This window comes from Drosophila ananassae, chromosome XL (assembly GCF_017639315.1).
Source record: "Drosophila ananassae strain 14024-0371.13 chromosome XL, ASM1763931v2, whole genome shotgun sequence".
Lineage (NCBI taxonomy): Eukaryota > Metazoa > Arthropoda > Insecta > Diptera > Drosophilidae > Drosophila > Drosophila ananassae.
Window position 1 is genome coordinate 5,520,154 of NC_057931.1, and position 22,092 is coordinate 5,542,245.

The 22,092-nt window shown below is 39.1% G+C and overlaps 3 protein-coding genes and 1 long non-coding RNA gene across 8 annotated transcripts; all 4 read left to right on the forward strand.

Moving 5' to 3' along the window:
* Positions 1-1,817: 1,817 nt before the first annotated feature.
* Positions 1,818-5,806, forward strand: LOC6504159. 4 transcript variants are annotated; one of them, XM_014905709.3, is made up of 4 exons: positions 1,818-1,998; positions 2,881-4,628; positions 4,683-5,167; positions 5,226-5,806. In XM_014905709.3, exons 2-4 carry the CDS (start codon positions 2,945-2,947, stop codon positions 5,340-5,342), a joined length of 2,286 nt encoding a protein of 761 aa, XP_014761195.1. In that variant the 5' UTR covers positions 1,818-1,998; positions 2,881-2,944; the 3' UTR covers positions 5,343-5,806. The 4 variants fall into 4 exon arrangements, with proteins under 4 accessions (XP_014761195.1, XP_014761198.1, XP_032308785.1 ...); XM_032452894.2 differs by having other exon boundaries at positions 1,819-1,998; positions 4,683-5,171; XM_014905712.3 differs by having other exon boundaries at positions 4,683-5,806.
* Positions 5,807-6,908: 1,102 nt separating this feature from the next.
* On the forward strand, positions 6,909-8,125 carry LOC6504160. The gene is made up of 2 exons (XM_001964259.4): positions 6,909-7,831; positions 7,895-8,125. Exons 1-2 carry the CDS (start codon positions 6,956-6,958, stop codon positions 8,009-8,011), a joined length of 993 nt encoding a protein of 330 aa, XP_001964295.1. The 5' UTR covers positions 6,909-6,955; the 3' UTR covers positions 8,012-8,125.
* Positions 8,126-9,823: 1,698 nt separating this feature from the next.
* On the forward strand, positions 9,824-10,960 carry LOC6504161. Its single transcript, XM_001964260.4, has 2 exons — positions 9,824-10,707; positions 10,765-10,960. The coding sequence occupies exons 1-2, from the start codon at positions 9,901-9,903 to the stop codon at positions 10,873-10,875; spliced, it is 918 nt and encodes a 305-aa protein (XP_001964296.2). The 5' UTR covers positions 9,824-9,900; the 3' UTR covers positions 10,876-10,960.
* Positions 10,961-11,268: 308 nt separating this feature from the next.
* LOC26513665 lies at positions 11,269-16,930 on the forward strand. 2 transcript variants are annotated; one of them, XR_001408535.3, is made up of 3 exons: positions 11,472-13,957; positions 14,019-15,765; positions 15,880-16,930. It is a non-coding gene; the product is annotated as an uncharacterized LOC26513665 (long non-coding RNA). The 2 variants fall into 2 exon arrangements; XR_006507579.1 differs by lacking the exon at positions 15,880-16,930 and having other exon boundaries at positions 11,269-13,957; positions 14,019-14,357.
* The last annotated feature ends 5,162 nt before the right edge of the window (positions 16,931-22,092 follow it).

Below are 22,092 nucleotides of genomic sequence, written 5' to 3' on the forward strand. Positions count from 1 at the left end.
CATTAATCACGGTGTGCTCCTCTCCAGAAATTTCCCACCGTTTTTCCCACCCACTTGCCTATTATAATGTTTGTGTGTGTGCGAGTGTGTGTGTATTTTTAAATAGTTGGCCAACAGGAGCAGAAGCAGCAGGATCAGGAAACTGAAACAAGAACAACAGCAGCAGGAGCAGGAGCAGGAGCTGGAACAGGAGCAGGAGCTGCAAATAAATTGCCAACGTGCCGGAATGCAAGGAAACCCTTTGGGTTTACGAGATTTTTCCATATTGCTTTCGAGGCACGCTCTCCTCTTCTCCTGGCCAAAGGATACGTTTCTTTTTCTATTCCAAGTTCCCCTGCATCCCTGTGGAGAAAAAAAAACGTAAAATTTCAAAATAAAATATATAGAAACAAAGCCCAGAAAATTAACATAATTTTTCAATTGTCTTTCGGGCAATCGTTTTGGGGATTAAAGTATTAAATCAAGAAGGACTCTTGCCAAATATAATTTATTAAAAACTTAGGATAGTTTGTACCAGGTATCATATAGTCTTAGTCTTATACTATAAACCCTTAACTTTAAGCGAGTTTTGTGTTTCTGACTTCCATTCTTTTTAGCAATATTTTTAGTTTTTTAAAAAGTCTTCTTAAATTACAAGCATTTATTTGGAAACCATTTTCCTCACACAACCCTATAAAAAGTTGGCATTTGGCCGGAGGTCCTTTGGCTCCTTTGGCTCCTCCTACTGGCCAAATATTTTTCTTGAGCTCTCAAAGTGAAATGGCATAAATCATGTTCAATATTATTTCGCTTTTTTCGCCCGTTATGGTTCGGTTTTTGGGTCGTTTTCGATTCGTTTGGCTGTGGCTGTGGCCTCCGGGTTAAATGATTTCATTTCCAGTGAGATGACAACCCTGACGCATCCTGAAGAAGAAGAAGAGTAGAGTAGCGAGTAGAGGGAGCCACTGTGTGGGGCGGACGAAAAAAGCTGAAAGGCTGAAAGCACTTGTTGCCTGTTGATTTGATTTTATTGCCAGGACAAGAAGGTTGGCCGTAGGAGGTGGGTGGTAGGTGGTGGGTGGATGGGTGGTAGAGTTCAGGTTAAGCAAACAACCGTTAGCTGTGCAGTGGGTGTTGGGTGGGCGTCCTGGAACTCGGCCTCCGGGCAAAGAAATTGCTTTTGCGGTGGGTCCTTCGTCGGGCTTCTGTCGTAATTACCAAAAATGCCGCAGGTCAACTTGGTTTCCTCCAACGTTCCTCCTTCTCCTCCATCTTGCTACGCCCCTTTGACTTTTTCACTTTTTTTTTTGTGAGAGAGTCCTGCGAGGAATCCTGTTCCTGGCACTTGGCATTACCGAATTACGAGCTGGCATTTAAGCAATACAACTAATTTGTGTTCAAATTCCATTAGCCGGCGAATTATTCGCCAAAGTGATTGAATTTGTTCTCGATTAAATGCCAAAGCTGCCGGGGTCGAAGTCGAAAATCAAAATCAAAATCCCAAAATCAATCACCGAGTGCCATCACGCACAGTGACGAATAGTCAGAAGGATAGCCCGCGGCTCTGACAGGATCTCCTCATTCCCCCAGAAGTCCTACAAAAAGTTCTTCAATCTCTAAATTAATCTGTAGTTTGTTTTAATAAAGTTTTTGACTTTTAAAGTTAAGTTTTCCTTTTTTATTAAAAAGAAACACGCATTCTATCTGCTTTCGTCACTTCTATTTTTACCTTAGTTTTGAGTTTAGGGACCTTAGGGCCTTGAAAAACTTTTCGAATCTCAGTAACCCTGTAACCCAGTAAGCAAAACACTTTCAATCACAGCAGTCCGTACTGCCTTCCATCAATTCAAAAGTAATCCTACATATCACAACGTCGTACACATTAGTCGGGGATAGTCCTAATATCTCGTTTTGTCAAGAGGGGGAAAAATAAAAGCAATTTTAGCTTCTATAAAATTGTTCAATATAACTCAATAGTTAATTTTCGCCTTGCTGATACTTCGTGATACGTGTGATTAGGTAAGTACAACAAAATTCTCCATCGTTATTACACATAATTGAATTAAATTCGTTTCGCGATGCCCGGAGGCAAACGCATTTAATCCGCCGGAAATTAATTTTCGGCCTCTTCACAAATAATCGAAATTCTCTCGGTCTCGGAAGGACAAAGTATTATTGAAACTAAATTACATTAGCTCGTGTCTTTAATTTCGTTACCAAAATTCTCTTTAAAAGTAATTGGAATCTAAAGTGTTTCGTCTTGAAAGATTGTGTTTTAAATTGTGGTTTATTTTTTTTTTTTTGCAATAAATAAAGTGAGTAAGTAAAGTTTAAGGAGATTTTATTTTTGTAAGTATTTAAATGTATTGCTTTTATTTTATTTTAAATTGATCTATTCATAAAATTTTTGACGTTTTTATATGTGAAAAAAAGGGCTTCTTTGCCTCTTTTTTTTTCTGTGTGGTATTAAAATTCTTAACCAGTTTTAACATTTTAAAAAAATTAATAAGAAATGTACGTATAGTAATATTTATTTTTGAAAATATATTTTTCAATTTCTTTCTTTTTAATATATTTTTAAATAATTGTTCTTTTCAAAAACTAATTCAAAAACTTTAGTAGTCCGCTTTTTGAAATTCTGTATTTTTGTAAGAATAGTGTTTGTTTTAAACAAAATTTTAAAATTTGAATCCCAAAAATTTTTTTTGATAAAAAGTAGGCTTGGAAAAGTAATTCCCTTTAGGTCAGGCCGTCAATCTGGACTCACATTCATTCCACAATTGCTCTCGAAGTGTATCAGACTCTTTCCAACCCTTCGACACAGTCGATTCTGAAAAACCAAAAACCAAATTTAATTTTTTAAAAATAAATCAATGTTTCTATTTTCCTAAATATTGGCAGACCCGATTCAAGTGTGTACATACATATAGACCCATATACTATATAGATAGAGGACTTCTCAGTTATGGAAGAAGCTGCAGTAGAAGTGAACGTATCCGTAGAGCAGAGGATATCCGTAGTGCAACAGATTTCCGTGGAACTGGAGGGTGTCAAGTGGCACGAAGTGATGGCCATGAACGACCTTCACCCATTCAGCACCGAAGTGGAGCGCCAGCAGCGTCGTCGCGAGGTGGAGAGGACCCTGAGCCACCTGATGCCCTGGAACGATGCCCGCTTCTCGAGGATCAATGTGCGGGCGGCGCGTCCTTTCGATTGCCGTTCCGCTGGCGACTGGTGTCGCATGTTGGATGGCAACCTGGGTGCCACTGCCAGAGTCTGCATCGGCACGGCCACCTTCTGGTGCATCCCGGCACTGCTTCAGCTCCATTCTGGCTACTTTTCGCGTCACCTGCGTCCGGTAAGCCGCTTCCGGGAGGGCGCCGACCTGTGCGCCGTCGGTTTCCGGGCCGCCTACGACTGGATGAGACTGCAGGAGCCCCTGGACGCCAACTCGCCGCCCAGCAAGCTGGTGGAACTACTGCACACCGCCATCCAGCTGGATATGGGCTCACTGGAGGCCATGTGCAATCGGTATATGTGCACTTCGCGGTTCCGGGAACAGGCCGCCTTCGAGATCTACATACGGGCCAGGCCGTATCCGGCCCTGCATCCCCAGCGCCAGATGATGCTCCAGCGGATCGGCTTCCACTTCCTGGCCATGGTGGGGGGCACGCACTACCTGGAATTGCCGATGGAGGACCTGGTGACCATACTGCTGCAGGACAATCTGGGCGTCAACACGGAGGTGGAGGTCCTGTACAGCGTCTTCCGGTGGATGTCCGCCCGGCCGGCCGAACGAGGCCTGATGATGCGCCGCCTGTTGGAGTGCGTCCGGTTCACGCGACTGCCCATGAGCATGCTGTGCCAGATGTGGCGCGGCTTCGTCGCCACCGCCCTATTCGGGGACCTCAACCTGCTGGCCACCTTCAGGGGCGATCTGATGATCCAGCGACGCATCAGCGATGCCATCACCGTGGTGAACTTGCGCAGGATCTACCAGGACCGCAACGAGTTCACGGCAGCCTGCCGTTCCAAGGGACTGGCGGTGGAAGCGCCCCGCGAGTGGCTCTACGACGAGAACTGCCCATACCATCAGGCCCGGCCCCGGGCACCCTACTCCCATGTCTTCGGCATCGATGAATTCCTGGACTATGCTGGTCTCCGGGCGCAGAGAGCTCAGGAGACACCCCGTGAGCTGATCAATTTGCGCGCCACCTTGCCCACTTCCGAGACCGAGGAGCAGGACGACGACGATGACCTGGAGCAGGGCAATCGCAATGATCTGGACTACGTATCAGGTGAACTACTACGATTGCGTCAGAACCCGCAGGAGAGCCTGGACCGGATCTTTCCACCCAAAATGGAGAGCGCCTCCGAGCGGGAGGAGGAACAGGATGATGAGCAGCCCGTGTCCCTGACGCCTGAAGAGTGGGACGAGCTGGAGGAGTTGGCAGAGTTCGAGGAGCTAGAGTCCTTGATAGCCCAATCGGAGATGAACGAGTCCCATGCCGCCAGACACTACTCTCTGGGTATTCCGCTACCGGAACAGGCTCTGATTCCGATTCCCACATCGACTGCGTCTCTAGTTCAGTCTCCGGCTACGTCAGCCTCTTCATCTGGAGGAGCTCTGTTTCCGACTCCAGCTCCAGGTCTGTTTCCGTCTCCTATTCCAGCTTCATATCTGTTTCCTACTCCTTCTCCAGCTTCCATACTGTTTTCAGCGGTGGTGCCCCAGTTGGCCCACCTCAATCTGCGTCAGGCCTTTCGGGACTCCGATGACAACGGCACCGAGCTCAGTGAGGAGGAAATGGATCTGAACAACGATCTCGATCGGAACAACCATGACAATCACAACGGAGGCAACGCAAACAACGACGAAGAGTCCAACATGTTGTTAGGATTAGAACTGGCGACCAGAATCGGTCTCCACATACCGGCATTTCGACCCATGAATCTCCACTATCCCAGATCTCATGCCCGCTGGCTGGAGGCCGGCAATCTGATCCAGTCGGCTGAGCGATTCTCGGAGGACTATGGCGACGTCGACGGCGAGGAGGCGGAGGAGGAGGAGGAGGACGAGGCAGATCCAGAGGCGAATGGCGAGGACGAGGAGTATGCCTGTCCCAGCTGCTATGCAGCTGACCTGGAGAGGATGTGCAACGGACAACCACTCGCTCCGGAGGTGGATGTCGGTAAGCCAGAGGAGCAGCAGGAACAAGTAGTACCACTTGAATCGTATCTGCTAGAAACCGAAGAGATCATCGCCCAGCTGCTGGCCAAGATTGGCGAGAAGGAAGAAGCAGATGCAGATGGCGTTCCAGCAGAGGGTGTTCCAGCAGAGGGTTTTCCAGCCGAGGATGTAGCAGGAGAGGACGTGGGAAAGGTGGAGAAGGATCCAGAACTTTCTCCTGAAGAAAGCTCGGGAGATAACTCCATCTTGCCAGAGTCTGAGGCCTCTTTTTAGGCCTCCATTCTCGAGTTAAAGTCCGAATGTCCGATTCCAGGTCCAAGTTTCCAAGTTTCAGTTAGAATAGTAGTTTACGTCCGAGTCCTGTCCAGTTTCCATCCTGACCCATCCTAGTTTCATCTTTAGTTTCAGTTTTAGTTTCAGGTCCGTTTTGAGATCACTCTCCTGTCCGCTTAGCACAAGGTCCTTTCAAGGTCCTTTCAAGGTCCTTTGAATATTGCGACTACCCACACACCCAGTTCAGAAGATTTTCGAACAGTGGTCCGTCCAGGATTCCCAGTATCCAAATTGTAATTGTCTGGTCTTGAGCAAATCCAAACCAATTTTAATTGTGAATAAAACTAAATTGAAAACATAAAACTACTTGTTTCATTCTAATAATAATAATTCTAATAAAAATTAAGAGAATAATTCTATACATATTGGTTTTAGGGCTTTGCTGGGAAGAACTATTTAAATTTTAAATTAAACTATAGACTAGTATATAGTATAGATATAGTATAGAATATAGTGTAGATCCTAGATGGCTTAGAACCCAATGAACGAACAAATATACTTCCAGAAAATATAGTAATTAACGAAACATACATATATTTTGTAATCAAAAATATAGTAGTTCAATTCCTCGTTCTTAATCGTTTCAACTTAAGATTCATAAAGAAAAAGGAATGTATTATATTTTAAAAACATTTCTAGCAACCCAATGTATATTTAATTATTGTTTAAAATCTTATCTTCTAAAGTTGATATTGTTTTATAAATTCAAAAGTCTGTAATCTCTACAATATATCTCTGATCTGAGTTGGGAATTTAAAGTGAAATACAACTAATTTTCATTAAAAACTATACTATCTACAAAATAAATTTATATTTTTTGGAACATATATATTTCTCATTCTATAAATTGACTTTGAAATATGTAACAAAGTTCCCAGAATTCGCATTCGAACTGACTCAGTTCTTAAAGAGAATCATCTCTGGATTAAATTCAAAATAAATTCAATCAATTTAATCATCCCTCGTTGATAACAAAAAATTGATAGTGAGTTACTGAGAAAAATTACACGTAAATATTGTATATAGAATACCACGTATATATTTCCTTATCACCATTAAACATGGCAAGAGGTATGCCTCATTGATAAATTTGACAAAAACCATAAATAATATAGAATATTATCTAATATTTGTTGCAAATTGCCATAAAATTGTAGCCTAAAAATGTAAAAATGTAAAAACCCTTGGAATTTAATTTTGTCGACTTCCCTGGCATGGCAAATGAAAAACAAAAAAGTTCCGAAAAAGAATAAAATATTTCCGAGAACCTGAAACCCTAATAAACTGAGAGGAGGGGTGACCTTTTGCGCTGATAACCGTAGTATAGTAGTATAGCCCCTAGATTACTCTTAACAAAGAGCTTTTATGCACTGCTCGGGCTGCTATAAAAGATCGGATGCAATGGGTTTTTAACTCAGTCACATCAGTACGTATCCCAGAAACGGATTAGCGATGAGAGCCTACCTACCATTATCCCTGCCGTTGTGCATTATTATTGTCCTGGGCAGTGCAACGGCCACTCCAAGTCCAACTCCCGACGATCTGACCATCTTCAAGAATGCACTCACATCTCTCTCCCGTTCTGTCATCAACTACGAATCGGATTTCAACAATAACCTCAAGTTCCGCGACCTGCAAAGGAGTATTGATGCGGTTGATAATGGATTGCTCGGATTCCGTGGCACTGCCAAGAAACACCTGGACAAGGTGCGAAGCGTCAACTCCGATGCCTATCTGACGTACGGCCGGTCCAGTGGTCTTGCCTTGGAGTGGTGCGTTGCCTTCCAGTCAACCAGTGGCATTTTGGCCGCTTCCTCAAAGGGAAATCTCTCGCCAAACGAACGGGATGCGATTTGGAAAATTGTTGTGTCGGCGGTGGGTCAAGGCCTGGACAAGATCGGTAACACCATCCCAATACTGAATACCGTGAAGCAGCGACGGGATCAATTGCACCAGGAGCTGGAGGAAATGCATGTGGATTTCGGCCGGGACCTCAATCCAGGCGGCTACTACGACCAGGAAACTGCAAATGCCATTAGGCAAGATGGTGAATTGCTTCGCCAACTTTCTTCCGATATTCAAAGTAAGTTCAAATCGTCCGGAATTGGAAGTAATTTCGCAACGGACGCTAAGAGCTGTTTGGACACAACTTTTGCTGGCATCAAGACCCATCGAAAGGATGAACTGTCCAAGACAATAGCTGGTTACCATCCAATCGGAACACAAATTAAAACAGCCGCCGAAATAGCAAGTATTCCCGACTTCGATCTGGAAGGGGACAAGGCCGACTTTGATGCCCTGAAGAAGCGCATGAAACAGGAGGAATTGGTAAGTCCCAGATCGTAAAATCTTATCTATATAATAGAAACTATATATATCATATCATTACAGAAGAATAAAGTGATCCTGCAGGACGATTCGGATTCGCAGGCTGCACTCTCGGGTCTTTTGCAATCTTTGGGTGATCAGTGCAAAAAATTTCAGATTAAGAAAGAATCAGGACACTAATAATTTTGCAGAATAATATTATTAACTTTCTTAAATGAATATGTAAAATAAAGTGTTCAGTTTAATCTGAAAATGATTCATGAATAAAAGTTCAGTAGTTTTGAAAAAAGTTTACCTCGCTTTGTTTGAAAATCAAGATCAAGTGAACTAATATTACTAATATTTCTTATACAAAAATAAAATATAATAAAGCCTACATATATTCCTATTTTGAATAAATAAAATAATTGAAATAAATGATACCCGGTACTCGTCCTTTTTATTTCTCAGCACCTTCTTGAAGAAAAATTATAGAAAATATAAGGGTTTGAATTTAAACAAGAAGGAAAAGCTATGGGTTTCTATGCAAAGGAAAATATGGCAGCTATTAGATATAGTCGACCGATCCCTGCCGGTTCGAGTTATATACTGCCTGCAAACAAAAGAAGGAAGAATTTTCCACTCGATAGCTCTAAAACTGAGAGACTAGTTGGCGTAAAAACAGACAGATTGCGCCCACTTTGATGACAGCCGGATCAGATCTATATCAGATGGATGAAAAATGATGTGCTCTGCTCTGGTTCGAGTTTGCTCTATAGCAATAGCAATATAATTATAAACTATAGAAATAGCAATAGAAAAAATGAAATAATGAGCTCCCTGTAGCCGTAGAAGTAGTAAAAATTTGAGAGAAAATAAAACCAATTCACATTTATTGCCAAGTCGGAGAGCTCTGATCTTTGGTACCCTGATCTGGTTACCCAGTTCCGTGAACGTGAACTCGTAAAGCTCATAGATACGTATAAGCCGCTCTATGGAAAAATTGAAGCAGCCATCAAACTGTCGGCTACTCCCGACTTTGCCTTGAAAGACAATTTAATGGATGTCCTATTACAGCGCATTAATGCAGCTTTTGCCAATGACTCCACGGTAACTACCAGAACTTCTAATCCTGCTCCTAATCGAATATGTGTATATTTTTGATAAATTATTTCAGCTCTTGTATAACGATGTTGCTTCCCAGGGTCAACTTGTGCCCCTTTTGCGGACTCTGGTTGGGAACTGCTCCAAGCTCAAAAAGAAGCTGAGTTTAAATTTTTGATTTTTTTAATATATCCAATTATTATACGAGATGTGAATAATTGTATAAATAAATAATTTTTTGCAAGCTTAAGTTGGAGAAACCACTAGTCTTTACTTAGAGAAGGGGCCTCCCTAACTCTAGGGTCTGAGGGAACAGGGTTCAGGACTCCACCTCCAAGTGGTTTGATTTTGGAGTTAAAAAAAATAACCACACTAATCGAACTATGTGCATATTGACAGGTTTTTGGAACTATATACTGAAAAAAGTTCAAGGAGAAACTAAGAACTACAATCTAGTCACAAGATCAGAAAAGATGTCATCTTCTTTCCTAGTTATTCCCATTTTGTGAGGAAGATTAGAGTACCAGGTATCATATAGTAATCTTACGTCCTACTGCACTAAGCTACACAAATATTAATATTATAATTCTTAACAAATAGTTTTCTATTAAATTAAATACATATATGTATGTACATAAATAAACTGCGATCACTGTGATAATATAGATCATAAGTCGTACTCTATGAGTAATACTAAATACCAATATTTCCAGAAAGTCGATTTCCTAGAACTCAATATTTAAATAATAAATCAAATACATATATTTATATATAAATCTCATGGAATTGTTTGTTTATGGCAGACTTAATCTTAGAAAAAAAAACCCACTATCTCAATCTCTATTGACACTCGGATTATTGAGACTATTTCTTGTATAATGTCCACCAGATTTAAATATATAAACGATCAGGTTGTACGTGATGAGTTAGTTTAGTTTGCAGCTTTGTCTCGCTAGAATCTGGATAGAATTCTTCACTATTCAAGGATGAAAATATTTGTGATATTGGCAGTGCTTTTGGGCATTTTGGTGGCAGCTTCGAAGAGCGAGAATCATGAGAGTTTGGTTCGATTTCAGAATTCCCTTGAAAGTTTTTCCAACATTGTCAACACGTATCGGGTCGATCTCGATAAAGAACTCAAGTCGAAGGAGCTTCGAAATGCCATCGATTTGGTGGACTCGTCCATGCTCGGCTTCAATGGAACCGCCAAAATACACCTAGATGACATACGGAGCCTGAGTTCGAAGGCCTCCCTAACATGCCAGATGTCCAGAGATTCGGTTTTGGAATCCTGCGTTTCTCTGCAATCAACTTTGAACCTGTTCATCAGCAATATAGATTCGAAGAAAATGTCAGTATCGGACAAAAAGGTGATGTGGAATATGACCCTCAACGCACTGCAGTTCGGTTCGAATAAAATTAATGAATCCTTGACCCTGCTGGAAGAAGCTCAGAATACTAGGAACATTTTAAAAGAAAGATTGGAGGACATGAATTTTAATTTAAAATATGATTTGATGAATCTTATGAGAGCGGATGAAGCAAAACAAGAAAATGATTCGAAAAATGGTTTATGGGAAAAGATTAAGAACTTGTGGAATAAAGTGGTAGAATATTTCTCCAAGGTACCCCAGTATCCAGAAAACGTAGAAAATAAAAAAATTCAAATGGCCAAAATTGAGGAGAACATGAAAAGGACAACGCTTCTTATGGAAAAATATCAGAATTTTGACTTCTCTGAGGATAAAACCAAAATTAACGAACTGTCGCTTATTGTTTCTAAAGGGAATGAGGTAATTTTCTTAATATTATAACTTATAAATAACCTCTAACAATTCTATATTTTTTAGAACAAACAACTGATCTTTGGTGATGATACGCAATTGCAATCTCAACTTATACCACAATTAAATGAGTTAAAGGACAATTGCATTCAGTTTTCCGAGGAATCCAGTGCATAGGAGATGGCTTTCCTTTAGGAAGCTAAAAATTATAAAATAATAATATAAAAATAAATAATCAAGAATCATAGAATTCTTCTGAGAAGCCTATGGGAATTTACTATATATAGTATGTCTTGGGAGCTGTATTTTCTACAGATTTATGAAATAATATTTATATATGGAATAATATTTTATAGAAAAAACCTATCTATGCATGAGTTTTTATTCATTTATTCACCTTTTACAGCCGGAAGAGCTCTATTCCTTTAAGAGTATAGGTTTTATTTCTTCTATACTATTTTTTACAAGAATCTTGAACCTGAAAAATAATATTGAAATAATAATAAAATAATCTAAAAAAGTGATTCTTTAATTTTCTTAAACCCGTTTAAGAAAATCTTCAAGTGTCCTCTTAGTAACACCCAGGAGATAAAGAATATAGATGAGTGCCAGGAATTATACTATCTGTATCTGTAAATATAACCATTTTCAAATCATTCCAATACACAAACAACGCATTTAATCTTATCTCCATGCCGAGCTTATCTCCTCTGCCAGTCCTCGTGTCTCTGACTCAACTTTTCTAGACGAGATCTGGAAACCCACCCCATGTGGTACTCTCCCAGATTCCATAAGCGTCAGTCGTCGTTTCGTATCGCTTGAAGATGGAATCTTCGCTGAATGCCTCTCGAGTTTCAACCTAAAACCAATAAAAAACGAAAATGAATAGCTTTGATTGTAGAACTTTGAAATTAAAATATTAAATTATATTTGAAAATTCCCAGAAACGCGATGACTCTCTAGCCCCCCACTGTCTTCCTGGAATATATAATTTTTTTAATATTTTTTTCTGTGAATCTTTTAATTAAAAGCAATTTATGCCAATAAATTGATTTGAATTATTTTTGTTGTGCTCCTGCTATACATTTCTTGTGTTTTGGGAGAAAAAATAATCAAAATGGAATAAGGACGAAGGATGAAGGACGAAGAAGCAGGTGTCACGCAGGCACTGGACTTTGATTTTAAAAGAATTTATTCGCCGGAAGAAGTGTAGGAAAAATAAATGAAATCATAAATTAAAGAAAACAAATCGAGAGAAATCCTGACCAGAACCTGAAGGCTAGATAATTATAATTAATAGTAGGGTATTCCACAAACTGCATACACACTTTTAACTTGTCAGATTTTGCTTAGTTTCGTATCATTAATATTGTCCCGGGGGACCAAGGATCAAGTTGCTGAAAGGATATGTGCGTGTGTGAAGGAACACGTTTACGGTTCGTGTGTTAACGAGTTGGAAAAATTATTATTACATTATTATTTTGTCGGCGAGTGATTCAACGGCAAATAGCACAAGGTGCAAGGAGCAACCACCATTCCCCAGCACATCCCTTTGTTTCGTCCTGTTTGTGTGTTTTTGTGTTTCTCTGTCCATGGGCACTGGAGCTTACAATAACAATAAATTTCAATTTTTCACACACAAACACACACACACACACATGGGCGCTTGCATTCTCCGGTTATCCTGCGCCCAGGACTCATATCCTCTTTCTGGCCAGAAACAGAACCAGAACCGGAGGAGGAGGCAACCCTTGAGCAGCTTGTGCTCAGCAATTTATGCGCTTTACGCGCTTTTGCTAAATAAATTTATAATGCACACATACATATATGAGTATAGGACTTTCAGGGATATAGAAAAACATAAAGATTTTAAAGGATATTTCGACCCGAAAATACTTGGCATTTCATAAAATAATCCCGATTTTTAACGGTTTTTGAAAGGAAGATTTCTCACAGAAATTTTGAATCGAAAATTTTTTATTCTCACAAGATGATTTTCTAGATTTCTAAAATTTAATAATTACATTTATTAATTATTAATACATTAATAGATAAATACAATAAGATCCTCTTCAAATTCTTGCTTGAAAAAGAATATTAGAAAAAAAATACGGAAAAGAAAATACGGTGATGAAAGAAGAATATATAAAATTTAAAGGAGATAAAGAATTTATAGAAAAGTTGATATTTTTATTGTAAAAAAACTGTTAAATTTATTGTCAAGAAATGTAAAATTTAAGAATAATTAATAAAACATTAAGAAATATGAGAACAGAAAAATATAATTCAAAAGATAAGCCCTTTTTAAAAAGAAATCATTGTATAACTATAACTAGCTCTTGTAATTTTTTGATTATCCTTTGCTGGAGTCCGTGCATATCCTTTTGGCAGGATTTGTCCAGGATATCGCCGACATTCTGGACAGACAAGTCGTGGAAGTTACACAGTTACAGTTGCATGGCCACCGAAAAAACTTTAGCGAGTTTTAGAGCGTTTTGTCTTGGTTTACGGCGATGGTGTCGTCTCTACCGTACCGTACCGTACCTCACCACAGTGAAGCCCCGATAATACCCCACCCCCTTGCATGGCTGGCCGTTCAAGGAGGCAACACTGTACGTGGTACTGTGCCACTTTAGATACATTTGTATCTGGGATAAGTTTAGTGGATGCATGCGGTGGGGCTGTGTGCGTGAATTACGAAAATTTTCTTGCAATTAAAATTTGTTGCTTTCTGGGTATCATAATTTTATAAGTTTTTTGGGGTAGAAGCTGGGAGGAGCCAAGGGATCTGGATGTCTTCGTCTCGACTGGCTGAAAATAACAAATTGCGAAAAGCTTCCACTGCAAATGCTAAATACTTGTGGGTATGCCGAGCACATAAGGATTTCTATTTGTGACATATGGTTTTAGTTCTGAACCCAAAACGGCTTTAAACCTTACTTGAAAATAATCCTTAAAGGATTAAAATTGGTTTAAAATATTCCATTAGACAGGATAAGAATTCTATATATCTAGTAGCCTTAACCTCTTATGAATCTTGTTTGAGAAAAATTAAATTAGAGAAACCTTAGCAGTCTCTGAGATCTAAGTAATCTATACACTTCTATAGGTTCTCTGGAAAAGCCAGTTCATTAGATTATTTCATTCATGACGGGTGTGCCCAAAAAAGTATTAGTCTCCCAAATTTCCTAGTCCCTCAAAAAGAAAATATCCCTGAAAAAAAAAACTCTTCAAAATAAATAGCACTAATATGCAGAGAGTAAGTACAAAAATATATATATTTTTATTTCGTGTAATAGTATTATATATCTGCCTTATAGTTCATGGCCCAGGTCGTTTTTCATGGATTCTCCCTGGCTCTCCTCAACCTCGTAATGGTCCAGACCATGCGATGTCGTGGGCGGTGGTAGTATACCGTTCTCCCCCCTTCATTTCTACAATGGTAGATATTTTATTTTATTAAAAAAGTACTATTGCGGTTGCCTGTATCCCGATCTCTTCAATATTCCTATGATCTATGTCTTCTCTGTAATATCTCTGGCCTGGAATGGATAAGTTTTTAAGTTGGGCCGTTTCAAAATTTTCATTTCAAAATCGGCGTTTTTCATTAATTGCTCACTCTTTGTTTTGAAGAATAAAATTTTAAACAAAAACCGAATTTTGGTTTGCTGCATTTTATGAAATTGTAATAAGGGCCGGTGCCGGGCATCAGAAATGTGGTCCGATTAGTTGCAGATACATACGGGTTTGAATGGCCATAGAGTTCCGGAGAGCGGAGTCCGGAGTCTGGAGTGCATGGGTCGGCTTAAGAGCTTTCGGAACAGGCCACACCTGTGGCCCCTAATGCGAACACGAAATAAATACACTGAGAGTAGGGACTCTCCCCTCAATATTTCTAAACTTGGAATCTAAAAATATAAGATCTCTTAACTCTACTTCCCTATAAAAATACATCTTGAATTGAAATTACCTCTTTTACATTACTTAAAAAAAGATTAAATTGTTGTCTGATTATGAATTTTTCTCAGTGCATTTCACACACTCGCACTGGTGGCCTTTTGTATGCAAATACCCCCCATGTTAATGCCACAAATGCGCCTAAAATTATGTTAAGCACTTGCCAGCTTTGCCAGCACCAGGAATTTGGTTGAAAGGATGGGTAAGGCGACAGCAGCAGGATGGTTGCTACTGCTGCTCAGTCAGGATTCAGTAAAGGTAAAGGCAACGACAAGGACAAGGACAAGGACTAGGGTCCTGGCATCTGGCATCTGGCATCCGGAAGCCGGTAGAGCGTTGATGGCTTAGGCTCATTTATAAATCGACGACAGTAAATTATAAATGGAATTACTATTGGAACACTAGCAGGGCCCTAAGGACTTTTACCCATGTTATCCCTATCCTGCATACGGCTGTCTCTTTCCAAGGATCTATTGCCATCTCTGTTGCTACTTAAAATATTTGGAATATGGTTTGTGTCTGTGTGTTTTTGGTGGAATTATATCAACGCCTTTGGTGAAATTTAGCTGTCGACTGTCTTTGGCAGATGAAAACGAGACGGAAAGGAGCCCAAGGATAGAGATAGGATACCCCCAGGCGACAGAGAAGGGAACAAACAATGACAGGGACAGAGATAGAGAAAGAGACACATAAATGTTGCAGTTTATTAAAGTTCAAAAAGGCAACGACAGTATGACTTAGAGAACGCAATTCTGTCAAAAAAAAAGGACGATGCTAAAATAAAGGAAGAAATATCAGTAGTAATAGGGTAGCGCGGGGGCGTGGCAATCGAGGAGGGGGGCGTGGGGCAGGGGACAAGGACAAGAGCTGCCATTTCATGTGGGCGTTTTGGCGAAAGTTGAACAACGCCGAAAGCCTAAGGATGACAACATGCCCCAAAAAAAAAAGCAAAAAAAAAAGAGTAAATGCAAGGACAATGGAAAAAAAGTCTGGCATGAAAAAAAAATGATATCCCGAAGCCAAGAACCAGGATCCAGGAACCAGGACATCGGCATGTTGGGCCAAGGCAAAAAAAACACAAACAAGTCCCTAAATATTAACGATGACAGCGTGAGTTTCGTTTAAAAAAATATTTATTTTTATAACTTTCAAGGCTTAAAACTAAAAAAATATTTAATAATCATATTTTAATAAATAGATATTTTTTTAAAAATTTATTTTAAGAATTAAGAGAAGTCCTAAATCGCTTTCCATCGCCAATCCGAGTGGGAGATGTGGATTCCATCGCGGATTTGCGCTTGAAAACTGGAGAAAAAGACGAAAAGCCTCGCGAGTTGCCATTTGGCGACTTCTCAGGCAGTAAGTCCTTCCTCCTACACACTCCCCTTGCTCCCTAGCAGTCCTCATACGAAACGACAAGGACGAGAACGAGCAGAAGCACGAGGACATGGTTGGATGGCTTAGGAAGTAATTTTAGGATTGTAAATCCTTTTGGAAAATTATAGCGACAGTCAGCTTGTAGTTAGTGGCAGCAGGCGCCGCTAAAAAGTGGGATAGCCGAAGGATATACATATACACTCCACCATATGTGTACCAACACACATATATATAGAGATGTGGGGATGGAAACGGAGGACAGGACTATCATAAGATCAGGCACACACAAATTGTGTTAGCTGCTCCAAAATGCACAAAAATTGTTCAAAACACAAGCGCACACAAACAATTTTAGATAGAGATGGAAATTGCCAGATATATGATAGTCTAAGGACTAAGGAGTCAGGACTCGGAACTCGGTCCGGGCTCAAGACTGAGCAAGGACATAACATACATACGCGAAAATATTCATATGACATTTTGTAGGAACTGAAACTGAAACTGAAACATAAGCCAAAGCCAAAGAACGTTACTTCCTTTTCCCTTCCTTTTCCAAAAAGAGACAAAGCCAGAGATGAAACAAAAGGGTCGCAGGACGAAGGACTCTGCAAAATGGAGCAGCTGCGGCTGCAGGATGGCCGCCGGGTGAAAGTAGTGGGCTAACTGAGCCACATAAATCTAACCAAAAGTCTAGTTTTCACAAAAAAATAACAAAAACATAAAAAATCAAATAGAAACTAGTTTCACACAAAGAAAAATCTGAATCTAATTTTATCAGTATCCCTAAAATCAAGGATATAAGGAATATATAACATAAGTTACAAAATTAATAATATCTTAGTTTAGTCTAGAAATAGTCTAGAAATATATTTAATATTTATAGATACAAAAAAATTAAAAGAAAAATTAATAAAATAAAATACTATTGTTTAAAAATATATTATGGAATATGATATCATATTTTCTGGGATAACTACAATTTATTCTCTTATGGGTACTACCAATATACCCCTCAAAAATCAAGGGTACTATAAGATATAATGCATGCATTCCCAATTTCCAAGTGCCCTTCTTATTTTTATAAAATATGTGCGGCAATTCAACCTACATTGAGATCTTCACACAAACCTCCGTATATAGGTATGTATTATATAAGATATATCTGCTTTTGGGCCTCGGCTGGGATTTATTTTAGCGCCGAAGCCAGACAACTCAACCGGCTGGCAACGATTTGTGGTTGTGGCCAATTGCCGTAACATATGGCCTACGAAATTACCAATTATGTTAATGGCAAAGATGGATCTCTAAGTTTCTAAAATATATAAGGATAAAAACCTTACAGAAGACCTTAAAAAAAGGTTTAAAATTGTATACTTGAAAGAGAATTTGTGTTTAAAAATAGGACATATATAAACTTCTTATAGTTAATACTTAAAGAGAATTGTTTACAAACTAATATATGAAACTATTTCTAGAAAATCAAAAAGAAATTTTATGAAAACTGAAACATATAATAACAAATATTTAATGCCCCAAATACCTCCTTATTTTATTAGCCATTAAACTCTAAAAAAAAAGTCAATAATTCATTCCCTATTCTTGCAAGATTGTCCCATTTTAAGGAACTTAATAATTCATAAATAAATCAGTGCAAGTTTGCCAATCACTAAACTAAGTAATATGGCACTTGAGCCAAGTTCTCTATTTTTTTGATGGCCAGAAGTTCGGTTCAGTTCGGTTTTTGGCCACAAAACTTGGCCAAGATAATCAGAAAAGTTTTCGTCTCCATTCGGGGACTTGTGTGTCATAACATTGCAATTGATTTCTTAGCTGTTTGGGGAAATGTAATTAGATTTGACCAGTTGACCCGAAACATGAAAAAATATATACAGAAAAAAGTCAATCGAATAGGTTATTTTCAATTTGGATTTATTTCCATTTCCTGGTGGCAAGTTTTTGGTTTTGCTTTATTTTTTTCTGGCGAAAATTGAAATTGCAAAAGTCGTGCGGGGAGAAAAAGGAAGAGCTCCAGCCACGACTTCGGCAACTTGATATTTTATTCGAATGCAAAGGCCAAATCCCACATAATGCATCTGCAAATAGGGACAAACAAGCGGACAGGACCCGCAGATCCTGATCCCAACAAACATTCCTACATGTACGGCTGTCTCCGGACGAAACGAAAAAAAAAAAAGAATAGAAAAAAATATATAGACGAGAGGAAACCCCGTTGGGTTTTGGGTTTTCTGGTTTACGGATGGGATGCTCTTGGCCGGGAGTTACTACTGATGCTGCTTGCTAACGGATTTTCTTGTCTATTTCGGCGGGATTATGGCCGCCACTCGTCCGCCATGTCCTGGATCCTGTAACCCGCAGCCAGGACGCGCCTGAGTCGAGCCTGCGGCAAATGCCAACATATTTTGGTCTTATGTAGGCAGTAATTGACTGCCTTTGGTTTTTTTTACAGGTTAAAAAAAAGGATATTTAAAAGTATAATTAGATAGATATAAGGATAATTTTTATTTCAAGCTATAATTATTTTTGAAACATAATCAAGCCAAGTAAATTATCAGAATTATGTAAGGACCATCAGAATTTCAATACCTCTCAATACTTAAATAAAAAATTATTAAAAATAATCATGAATTGAAAAACACTTATGGATTAAGAATATTAAATATATTTAAGCCAAAACTAATAGCTAGTGATATTATTTAATAGAATTACTTAAGTAATTAAGAAATAGTTACGCTTTTTATATGAGTACTTTTTTTTCATGTTTACACCGAAGAGAGGTCCTTTTTGTTGTATCCTTCTAACTTGGCCGCTGGGCTTTTTTCCGACAGCTGCCTACGCGCTGTGGAAACTTGGCTCAGTTCGGTTCTAGCCTTGTTTCGGACCAAGAACAACTTTGTAGCTGCGATGATGAGCCAGGGGGAGCTATAAAGTATTTGCCGAAAATATCTTGGAACATTTTCATACTCTCCTTTGGAGAGGGTCCATGTGGTAGGACATCTGTGTTCACCAAACCTTATCCACTTCATAATTATTTTTAAAACCCGATATTTAAGTCTTCAAATGAAGAGTTAGTGTGGAATAGTATCGACTTGAGGGCCTGATGTCTTGGCATTCATAAACTTGTGTTGCCCAAAATCTACTCCTTGGGAATGAAGGGATTTTCCGTCGGCAGGAGGGACGAGGCTAAGTCTGGGCCAAAGTTGTGTTGCCATTTTCGCTGAAACTGGCGTAACTGGCGAACTGGCAAAGTCGACTCCTTTGGCATAGTTTCTGGGATGTGGCCGGGCTGGTAGTTTGCACCGCAAGTATCTGTTGCAACACAAAAGCCAAGACAACTATGCCCTGGTCTTTGCTCCATTCCAACCTTCAACCTCCAACCATCCCAGCATCGTATCGCCAGGTGAAACTTCTCCAGGACCTGGCAACCAAAAACTAAGCCCCAAAACGTCGCTTGACATGGCCGCAAAAATCTGTCATCTTCTCAGCCAACTTCATTGCGCCTTTTGCCGTGTTTTCTATCCAATGCCCTGCCAGTCCGCCTTCCTGGCCTGCCGGTGGATTCCAAAATAGTTGTGTCGTCGCCTGTTGTTGTCGGACGAATTACAGAAATTGAGTGAAAGCCACAGGACACCTGAAATTAATGCAAACAAGGGAATTTTATGCTTAATTTACTCTCAAAGGGAATGCCATTGGCTGTGGGATTAAAATTGCTGAATAACTGAGATGAAGTAATGTCATTATGGTGTTATTTTAAAGCAATTTATGGTTTCTTTTATACAATTTCTTTTCGTTTATGATGTCTAATTAGAAAGAAAGTGTTTCAATTTAACAGAAAATAAAGCTTAGTCAACAGGGATGTTTAGAATTTAATAAACAATAAGGACAACCGATAAATTACGATAACGTACAACAATCGATAACATAACACTAGCAGGATAAAAGTTAAGCTTTCAAATTATCCAAAAACAAAGTTCTTAATCAAATGTATAAAAGAAAAACTATACCTTTCTATTTCTTATTTTACACTTTATTTCATTGCAGTTTAAATCTGCAATTCAATAGCACATCATAATACTTCTATTACAAAAAATTTCCCAGTTTAAGCCGCTCCATTTAATGCTTACATATAAACATATCTATGTATATTACAATATATATTTATGGTAGAATATTCAGGGAGAGCTTAAAAGTGAAACACGGCTTATAGACGGCTTACCAACTCTCCGAGCTGGGGTTCGGGTTTGGGCATTTTGTTTTTCCTGCTGGAGTTCTCCATTAAAACGCTGCCACACAAATTAGACTATAAATCGGCGCCAAAGTCCCGACAAGCGTCGAAAATCTAGGCAAATCCTCTCAGGACCAACCACTCCCCTGGCAACCCAGCATCCAGCCCTTCTGGTCCGCATATTGAAAGCGACAGACGTTTTAATTTAATTAAAAGCCAAAATGCCGGCTAACAATTTTGGCCAACGTCCGTGGCGTCCATACGGCGTATAGGTACGTGTTTCATATTTCCAGCCATGAAATATGCACATATATGGATCGCCAAATGAGCCAGTGCCATTGCTTCGAGCTCTACAAATGGAATAAATATACATATGTGGAGAAATATATATAGAACATGTTAATGGACGTTGCCGGAAACCGCGAAAACCGCACACCGGAAAACTAAACACGGCCGGAAAGGACCGCATTTGAATGAACATGGCCAACTAACAACTAACCTGGCTTTGAAGAAGCAGTGCTGCCTCTGGATTATGGCCACATACAGCTTAACTTAGGCTTAGATAACAAATCATATTTATTTGGAATAAACTAGCCTTTTTTTTAAGAAAAAGCTTATTTTTACAATGTGCCCAGATTAGAAAAAGAACAGGATCAGTGTTGTATAACAAAGATTTTTACAGAAAATTGAATTAAAAGGTTTCGATAAATTATACACGGAATTATCACTTTTTATGTTTATATCTTTCATTAAAATGAATGAAAATCAGTTAACCAAAATCCCTAAATGAATAAAGTTATATTTTATATTTAAATTTATTTTTTAGCTATAACACAGCCACAAAAGCAGCTCATTTTAAGGGAGTTCTGCCAGGCCTTGGGTTTATGGGATAAAACCAGGTGAGTGGGAGTCCGCCAACTCGTTAGCGCTTAGCCAGCCAAATGATATGGCCAATACAAATATTGACGTTAATTTGGGACACAGCAAGGCTTAGGCAGGGTTTTCTAAGCGAAGTGAAAGTCCCTCTAAAAGGGGGATGCTTTTTTTTGGAGATTGATTTGTGATAATAATATTCATAGGATTGCAGTTACTTTTGTTAAATCTTGTTTAAAAATATGATATTTTTTTGTGTTTAATGGTCTCACTAAATACCGTAAATTTGAATAATTAAAACCCCCTTATTAGAGAGGAGAATTGGTTAAGTTTTTACAGATTATTGATGCTTAGGGTTGCCACTAACGATAATACACCCGAATCGGTTATTAGCTTTTTTAGCAGAGCTTCTTTTTATGATTAATTATATAGCTTTAAATAACCCCAACTCACACATTTAATTTAATTTTTTTTTAACCAAATTTATCCTACCCCCTTATAAAAATTTATCGAGCCTACCCCCTTATACAAATTTAAAGGCAAATGATTATCTTGTAAGCTGAAAAACCCGCAGCAGGTCGGTGTCCGTTTCAGGTTGCCAAGATTTATTTATCTGTTGTGTTTCCTTGGAGCCGCTTTTTACTGTCCTTTTTGTCCAGAAAGTAGAAAAGGGAATAATAAACATATATATATGTTTTTCCTCGCCAAGTCATTAACGTTATCGGGCCAAAAAATAGTGAAACGAAAAGGGAGAATATTGCAGATTCCCACCAGGCCCATATTCATAATAGCCTGGTTCATTAGAGGACCCCGTTTCGCTGCAAGTCGTTTGCATTTTTCTAGCGGCAAGAAATATTCCCATTTTCTAGCTTTATGCCAAATGGAAACTTAATGGCATTTGCAACTCTGCCTCTCTCCCATCCCTACTCTCATTCCCATTTCCG

Coding starts and splice junctions, on each gene's coding strand:
- LOC6504159 (XM_014905712.3), top strand. CDS start 2,945: ATGGAAGAAGCTGCAGTAGAAGTGAACGTATCCGTAGAGCAGAGGATA. Junction 4,629..4,682: donor GTTTCCGACTCCAGCTCCAG/GTCTGTTTCCGT, acceptor CTCCTTCTCCAG/CTTCCATACTGTTTTCAGCG.
- LOC6504160 (XM_001964259.4), top strand. CDS start 6,956: ATGAGAGCCTACCTACCATTATCCCTGCCGTTGTGCATTATTATTGTC. Junction 7,832..7,894: donor GCATGAAACAGGAGGAATTG/GTAAGTCCCAGA, acceptor ATATCATTACAG/AAGAATAAAGTGATCCTGCA.
- LOC6504161 (XM_001964260.4), top strand. CDS start 9,901: ATGAAAATATTTGTGATATTGGCAGTGCTTTTGGGCATTTTGGTGGCA. Junction 10,708..10,764: donor TTGTTTCTAAAGGGAATGAG/GTAATTTTCTTA, acceptor TATATTTTTTAG/AACAAACAACTGATCTTTGG.